Source organism: Nematostella vectensis, chromosome 3 (genome assembly GCF_932526225.1).
Source record: "Nematostella vectensis chromosome 3, jaNemVect1.1, whole genome shotgun sequence".
NCBI lineage: Eukaryota > Metazoa > Cnidaria > Anthozoa > Actiniaria > Edwardsiidae > Nematostella > Nematostella vectensis.
Genome location: NC_064036.1, coordinates 12,485,019 through 12,497,034, shown reverse-complemented (window position 1 = coordinate 12,497,034; position 12,016 = coordinate 12,485,019). Strand labels below are relative to the sequence as shown.

The following is a 12,016-nucleotide window of genomic DNA, read 5'->3' as shown; positions in this document are numbered from 1 at the left end:
TATTTTTAACGAAGCGAGTGCGTATAGAATAAATGATAATGAGATGTCAAGCACGAACCACTTCCATTTAATCAATACCACAAATAAGCATCGCGAGGAAAGGGGGTCATCAGATCATCAGTTTCTTTTCACTAGTTGGTGAATATGGTGAATTTGAAATTTGAAAATAAAGCTTCGAAGCACCACTTCTTTACAGCAAAGTTTTAGATATTCCAAATTTTAATTGTCTTAATTGAAGTTTTGAATGTTTTTCAGAGTTGCCTGGGAAACCATTTGCAGTCAAATCAACCGAAGTCACATCTCGATCAATATCTTTAACATGGAGTTCCCCTGTGAAGGAAGATGGTGAGCTGATGACGACATCGTACAAGATAGAGCTGGTCGCTAAGGGAACGATATACACAAGTTCTAGCAATCAGTTGGCAGTGACGGGTCTCAAGCCATACACGGGCTACAGGTTCAGAGTAAAAGCCGTCAGTTCAAGAGCAGACGGAGCCTGGAGCGATGAGGCGCATATTGTTACGGAGCAGGAAGGTAATTGGAATATGTCACCCTATTATCTCGGTCTTTCCTTCTCTTCTTACCCCCTCCTTCCCCTGCCAGGAATAATTGGTACACCTAACCGGAAATAGATAAAATGCATGATGGTTATGGGAATGTAGTTCCCTCTTGAATTATCCCTACTAAATCAATGTATCTTAATTTATGGGTTCGATCAAAAGTCATATTTCCATGGGGCTACTTAATAGTCCATGGCATTATTACGCTTATTTTAAGTAAAACCGTTCCGACGGACAGTGCTGAATAACGTATGAGCATGCGCGTGCTATGGCGAAAACAAGCGCAATCGTAGTGTTGAATCGTTCGAGTAAAGGTACGGAAGGCTGACTTCAGTTGCTGTTTTGACTAACTTTCCTTCTCGTCATGGCGTCTACGTCCACATATTTCCGGGTTCTTCTTGTCTTACTCTCCGCTCAATCTATAACAGGTAGGATGAGTATTTGACTGAGACATACGTACTGTGTACACTGTGTAAATAGTTAATTATTAATAGTTAATTATTAATTATGAGTATCTGACTGAGACATACCTACTGTGTACACACTGTGTAAATAGTTAATTATTAACGCGCTTTATCTGCTATCACTGCCTGTCAGTTTTTTTTCTTCGCGTGTGAATAAATGATAACATTATTTTATGTTATCGTACAATTTACTTCATATGTATTTTGATTTCAGTCTTCGATCAAACTTCCAGCTGTGAACCCGATTGTTGTATTTTGGTGTCTTAAACTCGTCTTAGGAAACATTGAAATTACGTACTTTATTTCCCAGCTAGCAGAGGCCTCTTTTCTCTGTATTTCGCTCATAAAAGTCATATACGTATAAAGACTTGCGAAGGTCGACTTAAAGAAATAAAAAACTTAAAGAAATATGTGTTTATAAAAAACATGCTGATTAATTTATCTGAAAAAAAAGCTAGGTTCGTTTCATTTATATGATCGAATTCCTAGTTATTCTTATTGCCCTCTTACATATATTGTCGTCATACATACAAAGAAATAAGGCCTTAGAGAATCTAGGAAAAACAAACTACAAAAATATTGAAATAATAAGCAAATCATCAGGCTATATAAACTAAATGTCTTGCACATTGGCTTTTTTGAAATTTTGTTCTGTTTACTGTCACTACATCTTTGGCTATAGTGCTGATTTATTCGTTATCAGCGAGTAAAGCTTACTTGATGTTTCTATTTTATCTGCGTGTGTACCTTATTAGTAACTTTTACTGCTTTTATGTTCTCCTATATCATGGATAATGTAAAACCCATTGATCATTAATGACTTTTAATGATATTAGACTTTGGGGGGACCGGGGGGTTTCATAAAAACTAGTGGGAGGCGCGGATCGCCCCTCCGGGCCTCCCAGCCCCGTCTTTTGCTTGGGAGGCGCGAGTCCCCCCTCCGAGCCCCCCAGCCCCGTCTCTTTTCTATGTATCAGGCAGATAATGCTTCACGTACATAAATAATTGGCAATTGCTAATTAGGCCGAGGCCGTTTCACGTACATAAATAATTGGCAATTGGTAATGTAGGCCGGGACCGTTTCACGTAAATAAATAATTGGCAATTGCTAATGTAGGCCGGGGCCGTTTCACGTACATAAATAACCGGCAATTGCTAATGTAGGCCGGGGGCCGTTCCGCGTACATAAGGTCGGGGCGAAAAAGCGCATGGATAAATCTACGCAAAACCTACGGAGCGCGGAATAACCGTTTTTCGGCCGTAGATTCAAAGCCGCTGGTGTGGCGTTTAAACCTGAGTTTTACTCGAACACCTCGCTCCAGAACTCCTCGCGAATTTCTCGCAGCCTCTTTTTCATCTTTTCGCGTGTCTCCAGGGAGGGCCCTTTCCTGCTTTTTTCCTCACGCGGTGAGAGGCCGTGTCGAGCTCTGATAGCGGCCTTGAGCGCGTAGTATCTCTCTTGTTCCTGAAGTATTAGCCGAAACTCTTCGTCTAAGATATGCCCGTCCTGCAGAGCCTTAGAGACCAGCTCGCTGATCGAGTTTTTCTTACTCTCCGCTAAAACCATCGGTCTTCGTGTTTAGCCAGCTTGCTCGTAAGACCCCTAGAGACTACCCCCGCGCCCGCACCCACGACACCGAACAGCCCAGCGACCCCTGCCAGCGGACCGCCGATCAGAACCCCTATCCCACTTAGAGAGACTCCCACCCCGGCGCTGGAAAGCGCCCCTGCAGCGATGCCGGATGCCACAGACACAGCATGGGTAACGACAAAGGCACGCTTATACTTCTTCCGCACCTGTCGATTATGCGTTATCTCGTTGTCTAGAACCGCCTGAGTGTCACATATTTTCTGGAGTCGGAAGCTTTGCACGTCGCCGCCGATGCTTGCTGGAGCGGTAGGCGTCATGTGCGTACCCTTCGGGGGGCAGACGCTGGGAAGCGAGGGGTATATGGCACCGCTGCTAACGTCGCTGTTCGCCATGCTTGTTGTGTCGAGCCTAGGTTAGCTCTAATACGAGGCGAACAGGCTTGCCCTTAAAGTCCACCCGTCTACCGTGGTCATCCCTGATCCATATTCGGATACTCGAGACAAACTCAGAGGAAGATGCTGCGACACAAACGGGGATGTCGGGCTCATAGACGACTTTCTCGTGCGGCCTCCCGCGGGTTTCTAGGCAAGCGAGAACGTTTGAAGGCCCGCATTGCATGCGGTCTACGACATCGCAGAAGATGTAGAGGGCCTCTATTTTCGGCAAAGCCACCTTAAGTGCCCCCCCCCCCCCCCCACGGGCAGTGCGAGGCCCCGCCCCCCCAACTGATCGTCTTTAGCCTCTAGGCCAAATAGTGCGCAAAGCTCGGCATTCAGGAACGCAACGCCTTTGGACACGAGCGCGAACTTCCCGGTGAAGGGATCCAGCTTCGCGGTCAGAATCTTGCTTTCAGCGCGGTTGATCGTTTCCACGATGGACTCGGCCGTGTGGTGCCCGGCTGGCAGAGTAGCGATGGGCGGGAGGGAGGCTAAAGTCGTTATCTGATGCTCCCGCTCAAAACTATAACAGCTGTTAAACAGCGAGCACTGCCGGAGCGCCACGAAGCGTGGGCGCCTTATCGGCTGCTCGAAGAAGAGCGTCAGTTCGCCTCCGGTGAGCACAGCATGTAGGATCACCATTGTGTTGAACATAGCCCGCCTTCGTGTTTAATATGGCTGAGCATGGATTGGGAAGGCTGGCGGATGCTGAACGAGGAGGCGATTCCCCGAAGAGAGGAGGAGGAGACGAAGAAGGCGGCAGTTGCGGCGGGAGACTCTATAGCCGAACATATCAAGCACGCTATAGCCGAACAAGTCAAACGCGCAAAAACCGGTTTCCCTAGGTCTCTGACCCTCGCGCAAAAGCTACTCTACGCCGTGCCCGCTACCCCCGTGGAGAGCACGGCCTCAGACATCACCCCACTACTCACGCAGCTAGAGATACACGTGGCTGAGGACAAATCATTAAGGACTAGGGTCCGAGACATATTCAAAGAGACAGTAGTCACGCACAAGTCCGCCAAAGAGTCTCGCCGGTGGCTATCGGAGCCTTCCTATGGGTACTGGCCACAGCAACTCAACTTTGCGGTCTGGTGCGCAACCGCTGGATGCGGGGTGTCCCTAACCGACCCCGCTTTCGCCACGCTCCCCTCTGTCATCAGGGGATTTCTAAGGTTTCACGTCTACTTTACCACCCGGAGGATACTCTACGAGCTCGGCGCCCCCCTGCCTGGCGACAGCCCATTCACGCAAAAAGGTAACCCCTACAAGAAGGCCGCTTTCGAGCGTCTATGTATAGAGTTCGGTTTGCCGCATAAGCCGGACTTCCGATGGAAAGGCGGGCGGAACCACGGGCTAGGCGATGTGTTTGTGTTCTACCCGGGGGAGGGGTATCGCAACGTGCACGTGATCCGTGGCTACGACACGGCGGCGGACGAGTACTCGAGCCACCTCAATCTGTTTAGCGACGAAGGTGGGACGTACAATAGTGGGAAGCAGGTGGGTTACATACGCAACGACGACCACGGGGGCGTGCAATATAGCTGGTTTGCGCCTCCCAAAGGTGAGGGGCTGACAAAAGCAGGGCTAGGAAGACTCGACCGCTCGGTCGAGGCGTTCGTCTACACAGTGCTTGGCGCGCAGGTAAACGTCCGTTTCTCTATCGCGGGGGCCGGTGGGCCGGCCATGGAGGCGCAGGCGGAGTTCACGAAGCTGCTTGAAGACGCGATCATAGAAAACGACATCGCTCAAAGCGTGCAAAGGTACCAGGAGGCCAAGGTGAGACTGAGTCTTGCGGTCGCACCAGGAGTGTGGCTGATGCCGAGCGATCTGGTGATAAACACGCGAAGCGTCGTGGGCTACAACAATAAGCTGCAGAAAGCCACAGACTCCATGACGCTCGGCGCAAACGCGATCAACACCGAGACAAAGCCAGTCGGTGCTCATAACATGGCCGGTGGGCATCCTAGGGTGCAACACGTGACTGACCCTTGGATCGACCGCGTGCCGTCCCGGCGGCGAAGCAAGGCTTCCGCCCCTGCGAAAGTGCACGCAGAGGGCGCGGCCCCTGCCCCCTCTCCACATACGCACGCTGCGCATAGCATGACTGCCGCCGGACCGGGCGAAAAAAGTGACCACACCGCCCTCACGGCGGGGTTGTCGGCACTCGCGGTGGCCGCGGCGTATTACTTGTTCCGATGACTGCTTTGCATTCGATAAACCAAGAACGCGGCTACGGCTAGAATGAGCAGCCACGCATTTTCTCCAAGGAATTTCACCGCTTCTCCTGCAGCCTTAAACACGAAGTTCGCGATGCTGCCTACTAGTCCGGGGAGAAGCTCGCCTAGCTTTTTCCCGATGGCCTTAAGCCCGTTACCGACCCCTCTGGCCACGGAGGAGAGCGACTTGCCGAGCGACGTCACAATGGCCGCGATCGTCGTCGCTACGGCCAACCCGATAGCGGTGACGGTAAAGCCGTACTTTTTGAAGATGGCTTTGATGCGCTCTCTTAGCGGCTTTTGGTTCTCGAGCTCTCGGTTTTCGCGTCCTAGTTCGTCAATCTCGGACAGCCTCTCCTCGTTGCGCTCACGGGCCTCTTGGTGGCTACTCTCTGACGTGTTAGGGTCGTCGATGGTCTCCCTGTCTGTGGCTACCACCCCTGGCAGCTCTTGGACCCGTTCTGTGTTCTCCTGGATGACCGCGTCTATCTCTGCCACGGACCCCATCGCCAGCCTGAAGCCTCTCAGCTTTGCAACGTCCTGTCGGACGCTCCCGTCCTCGTTGAACAGCTGTTTTGGTTTAGACCAACCTCCTTTGTCGAGGTTGCGAACCTGTATTAGCGTCTTTCCCCTCCGGTCTGACTGTATCAGATTCTCGTTAAGGTCTGGGTATTCCTCCCTGAGGGACTGGAGGCCGAATCTTGTCGCTGCACCCTCTGTGATGAACGAGGTTTCAGCGCTTCCGTTCCGGCGGTTTGCGTTGTGCTTCGCGTAGCCATGCTATGCGCAGCATGCGAACTCGACGACGTGCTCGACATTGGGATCGACTCCCCATCGTCGGGGTCAAACGGGATAAGGGGCGTCGTCTCGTCGTCCCCCGCCCCGCGATCGGAGGACGCACCCGGCAAGGCATCGTCAATGTCAACGTCAACATCACCCATGATGCGTGCGCATAACTCGTGCTATGCTATATTAGACATGTCTAACAGTCCGCACCATAGCCACGCGGCTTCGTACTTTATGTATATATAGTATATATACGTATACGATGTCAGTCAGCGATAAACTTGACCCCCAACAAACACCCAGAACTCCTCTGGGGTTGAAAGCCGAGAGAACTGTTCACCGGGTCACTCTCAACCCGTCGACGGCCTCCCCAGGCGAGACGCTATATGTGGCGGTCCCAAAGCTATCGGAAGGCGTCACGCTCGTGCCTGGTTCCTTGAGGGTCGGTCTCGATCTCTCCATCTCAGGCCATGCAAATAATACCGTCGTGAACAACGTCGGCCGAAATCTCGTGAGCCGCCTGAAAATCACGTTTGCAGGAAAAACGCTCCAGGACACCAACCGCTACGACGTCTTCAAGACGTATGAGGAGCTTTACCTGTCCAAGGTCGAGAGAGAGGACCGCCTGGAGCAGGGCATACAGTCAGAAAACATGCGCAAGCTTCGCTCCAAGGCTGGCGATAAAGCGACTAGTAACGCCAAGGAGAACGCTCTAAACGCCGCCTACGGGGGCGAGGTACACCATCCCGCTAGACCATTCTCTGCTGACGGACCACGGCGTACTGTACCCAAGGGCGCTCTCCGAGGCGCTGCTCTTCCAAATCACGTTCGCAACGGTTGACCAGGTAGTAGTCGGAAGCGATGCTACCAAATTATCCTATGGCATCAAAAATCTAGAGCTGGAATACGAAAGCCTGAGGGACGACAACCTCGCCCTGTCTGCAGCCGCCGCCTACCAAAACGGCACAACGTTCTTCTACGAGCAAGTGAACCTTCAGAAGACCTTCATGATTAGCAAAGGGACGCACAGCATAATCAACGAGAGTGTCAACCTGCTGCGAAGGTCTATGAGTTGTCTGTTGCTCCTCTTTGTGGAGCCATACATGGCAGGGGCTCGCGACTCTGAGAAGTTCGTGTACCCCGACATCAAGAGCGTTCGCGTTACAATCGACGGCGTGCCAAACAGGGTCTTCAGCCAGGGGCTGCGCCCCACGGATTTCTGGAGGGAGGCGAAAAGGCGGTTCGTCCGCCCCTCCCCGGGGGGGCACAGCGGAGCGCCTGCCGCCCCGGCGGTCGGCCCCGAGTCGTTCTATGGCAATGACAAGTTTGCTCTGTGGATCGACCTTCGAACGACGGACGACAGTGCTATCCATGGGGGTGGTCTCCGATTGGTCAATACCCGCGACGGTGTGCACCTCGAGATAAAACGCACGGCAAGCGGCACGGGTACCGTAAACTGTCACGTGTTTGTGGTGGCCGACGCCCAAATGAACCTTATGAACGGACAGCTAGAGTCCATACAATACTGAGCACATACGCCGGAGCGTGTTTCTGCGCGAAGCGGTATGGACACGAAAAACATCCCATTTAACGCTCTCATCGTAGGCCCGACGTCATGCGGGAAGACCCGATTCATAGTGGACCGGCTGCGCGGCCCTTTCCGGGGCAGGTTTGACTACATCGTACTCATGTGCCCTACCTTTGTCTACAACAAAATATACGACGGCTTCGGCGAGGGCGACGATCGTCTGTTTTTCATCGCACCTGAAGCGGGTCAGATCGACATACTGCTGAGGTTTGTCTCCGCTCTCTTCGAAGGCACTAATACGCTAATCATACTCGACGACTGTGCGGCCTCGAAAGACGTAAAGAGGCGCTCTGACCAGCTCGTCAACTTGGCGTTCAGCGCGCGCCACGTGGGTATCAGCGTGTGGGTTATCACGCAGCAGCTCACCAGCATCACGAAGCCGTTCCGTGAGAACACCGCGGCCTTGGTGGTCTTCTATACCCCGAGCAAGGCGGACATGAAAGCTATCCTGCTTGACTACGGCGCGGAGCTCTCAGAAGAGAAGATGAAAGGGTACATGAAGGCCCTCAAGACGAAAAAGTTCTCGAAGTTAGAGTTTTGCTTGCGTCACCCTTATACCACCGCCCTAGGGCATAACGCGTACGTACGTACATAATCACACGTGTTGCACCTTAGCCACGGCATGATGAGCGACGAATGCTTTGAGAGTCTTCTTGAAGGGGGCGCCGCCGGCCTCCCGGCCGTCGAGTCGTTGGACTGCTCGACGCATCCTGCCGGAACGGCAACCGGAGGTGAGCAAACTGAGATAGCAGACACGAGGGAGAAACTCGCGATTCTCGTAGCTTCGGGGAAGTCGAGAGAAATGGTAGACAAGGCCCTGACTCATGACGACGTCAAACGCATGAGCGCCGAGGAGGTGAGGAAGTACGAGAAGCGATACAAGACCGCTCTAGCCAGCCGGACTACGGACGCCCTGGCAGACAGCTTTCTAAAGCTTACGACCAAGCAGGCTTCCAGGGAATGACCGCTCTGCATGCCAAACTTCCCAAGGGCTCAGCCTCCATAGATCGGGTGCGCAAGTGGGTAAGCTCGCAGCCCGTCGGGGGCTACACACAGACACCCCCTCCTCGGAGCAGATACCAAACCGTTTCCACCAGTCGGACCTGCTATTCTTGCCAACCGACCGCGGGTACAAGTATGCCCTGACTGTCGTTGACGTTGCTTCACGATATAAAGCCACCCGCCCACTGAGGACTAAGAGCGCGGCCGTCGTCTCCCGCGAACTCGCTGGCATCTATGCAGAGGGACCTCTCACATGGCCTAAAGTCCTCATGGTTGATGACGGCACGGAGTTCAAGGGTGCTACCACAAAGTTCCTAACAGACCACGGGGTGGAGGTCCGACAGGCTGAGCCAGGGCACCACAGGAGCCAAGCTTTCGCCGAGTCTTTCCATCGCTGGCTGGCACAGCGCCTATTTTGTGCGCAGTACTCGAAAGAGCTTGCATCCGGCGAGACAAACCGCGAGTGGGTTACTGCTTTGCCAATTGTCATCTCGGACATGAACGCAACGAAGACTCGCATGACTGGCTTTGCGCCTAAAGACGCCTTAAAGCTGAGGCGCGTGCCTCTCAAAGCCGAAAAGCCCCCCTTAGAGGTCCCCTTAGAGGTAGGAACGGAGGTGTACATCGCCGTAAACGAGGAAGACCTTCAGGACAAGGGCCGACGGCGAGCGACGGACCCGTGGTGGACAAGCAAGGCATACCCAATACTAAAGAGGGTCATGGAGCCCGGACAGCCAGTGTTGTATTACACGGCGTACTCTAAGCACGGCTTCACGCGTTCGCAGTTGCGTAGCGTGACGCTAGCGCGACGCTAGCGCGATTAGCGCTTGTGCCTTCTATTGCAGCTAAGGCACGTGAGTCTGACATTCCACTTGTAGTGACCCTGATTGTCGTCCCACCGGTCGATACCGGAGCATTGGGGATGACTCTTGGTGTACCCCTGAAGCAGAAGCTGTGCCACAGACCGTGCACTTCTTTTCCGCGTCAGCAATCATGCCGAGTACGTGGTCTACCGTCAGAACGTGGCGCGGTCCCGTGTACTTTGTGCGACCCTTTTGCCTGTCGTCTATAGCGTATCGCTTGATTCGCGCTATAATGAGCTCTTCACTGGGCGTAGCCTGCAGTCCTGTGGGAACCAAGGCACCGGTGTGTTATCGGGGGGGATCACGCGGACTATCTGGTCGGCGAGCCGCACGCGGGAGATGCCGGTGTATACAGCATTCGTGATCAAGCCCTCTAAGCTGTGGTCTATGATAAACAGACGTCTTGGAGGACCGCGCCGAGCTGAACCTCGACTACCGTGCCTTTGTACGCGTCGACCTTCTCACCCCTTTGGCCTGGCACGGGCACCGGCCGCCATTGCTTGCGATAACGATGCGCGACGTTAGGATCGGGGTCAAAGCGGATGGTTGCTGGCAATCGGGGGTAGTTTTTCCTGTGGTGCTCTACCAATCGCTGCTGAACAAGGGCCCCCATCTTGTTGATCGAGCACACCCACATATCGCTTGGGTGGGCCTGCTCGATCGCCGCGTCGAACGCCACCCTATCCCACTCCTCTCGAAACACCTCAAGCTGTTGGGAATCTGGCTGACACCAAATCCGGCCCTTTATGTCGTGGAGCCTGGAGGAGGGCGCGGCAGAGCCGCAGTCGCATGTACTGTACTTCTTTCCGCAGTCTTCACACAGGCAGCGGTAGTCGGACTCGAACCAGCGGATGTTCCCTTGTGCCGACTCCTTGAGCATATCGCGAGGCCCCTCTTTATCTCCCCAGGGCGGGACCTGCCCATAGTCGCCACAACACACTACCTGACACGGCCGCGTGGCGAGATACCCTAGGATGGCGCGTAGCACTTTAGTTGGTACCTTACAGCACTCGTCAATGATGATTACTTCTGCGATACGGTCGAGTTTGTGCCCCAGCTCGGAAGGTCTCCACTCCTCTATCGGCTTCTCCGCTGGTATGCAGAGGTAGTGGTGGTAGGTTTGAGACTTCACCGCGAGGCGCAGGTTGTTGCGATGGTCGTGGGCGAGGTCGTTCTCGGGGGTGAGCACCACAACGTTGCGGCCGCGGAACATGCTCACCGCCCACTCGGTCTTCCCCGATCCTCCCTAGCCGGCTAGATACATCCTTGCAGAGGTTGCGGCCACTAGATCGCACGGCAGACTCGGCGCAGTGCTTGGCTCCCTAGCCAAGCACCCCGACCTCTTCGGACCCCAAGCCGCTTCGGGTCGCCACTCGTACACAGGCTTCTTGTGGCGCCACTCTCCATACCTCGGATTTTGCTCCACGAGCTTTACACCACTGGGCACCGCCTTTGCGTATATGGCATCTGTGCACACTCGGAGGACGTCTTCGCGAGGGATCCGCCTCAACATGCGTCGCAACGCTATGTTTGTGTACGCCAAGACGAAGGCCCTGATATGGTACCATTGTGAGCGCCGGACTCCGTCTTTGTATTGGATCAGATGAGCCCCGTCGGCATGCTCGAAGTTAAGTAAGTGGTCGGTGCCCGCAAGGAGGTTTGTCAGATACGCGGCTTCTTCACGGTCGCGGACTACGATCGAGGACTCGTCGCCATGGCGAGCGCACTTGCCTACGAAACGGACAGCGAGATCTCGACCTTCAGGTTACTGCGAATCTTCGCCGCCGGGGCGGCACGCGATGGAGTGGGGGAACTTCATGGAGTCCTTTTTTCCGACGCTATACAATACCTCCCTCGCCGCGGCCATGACGAGGTCACCCGAGTCTAACAGGTCCTTGAGCTCTGGCGTGGTGATCCAGCCCTCGTTTTGTTCCAAGTGCTGCCCTACCCTCCCGGAAGTGTAGGGGTGGCAGGCCTCAGAGAACCCCCACTCGGTCAGCTGAATGGCCCCGGTCAGTTGAAGAACCTCGCTCAATGGCCGTCCCACAACATCCGCGATACAATGCACGTTCGTAGGGAAGCCGTATTTCCGTACCAAATCAATGGCGTCCGAGGCGCCGCCGAAGACACTGTCCTCGCATCCTAAGTACGCCGCACGCATGTCGATGTGCGCATGAGGCTGCGCCCCTAAGTTTTACGGCGGGCGCCTCTTTGTCACGCATGCTATCGAGAACCTCCTCTATGTAAGCGTCCATGTTTGGGCACACCTTGTGCCACCCAGTCTCTAATTGACCGTACTGCGGGCTGCGATGTCAGACAGGACGAGTGCGAGCCATCCCCGAGCGCGCCTCTCGATGCCACGCATCCTCTGCCCTTCACGATTCGCTCCGCAGGGGCGGCACAACCGCGTCTCCGACTGAGTCCCTATGCCGCAGATCCTGCACGGCACGGGGAGGGGGCTGCCCTTACGGAGCCTTTGGAGGTGCACCTTGCAGTAGGTGTCCAT

General features: G+C 54.2%; 1 protein-coding gene across 6 annotated transcripts in view; it reads left to right on the top strand.

The window, feature by feature from the left end:
* Window positions 1-12,016, top strand: part of LOC5520099 — a 53,845-nt gene that overhangs the window by 5,456 nt on the left and 36,373 nt on the right. For all 6 annotated transcript variants that reach the window (XR_007307278.1, XM_048725129.1, XM_048725128.1 and 3 more), the window contains exon 7: window positions 256-534. Coding sequence is in view for 5 of the 6 variants with exons in the window: in XM_048725129.1 (XP_048581086.1) it covers window positions 256-534 (279 nt within the window). In the remaining variant the exon portion in view is untranslated. The remainder of the gene's footprint in view (window positions 1-255; window positions 535-12,016) is intronic.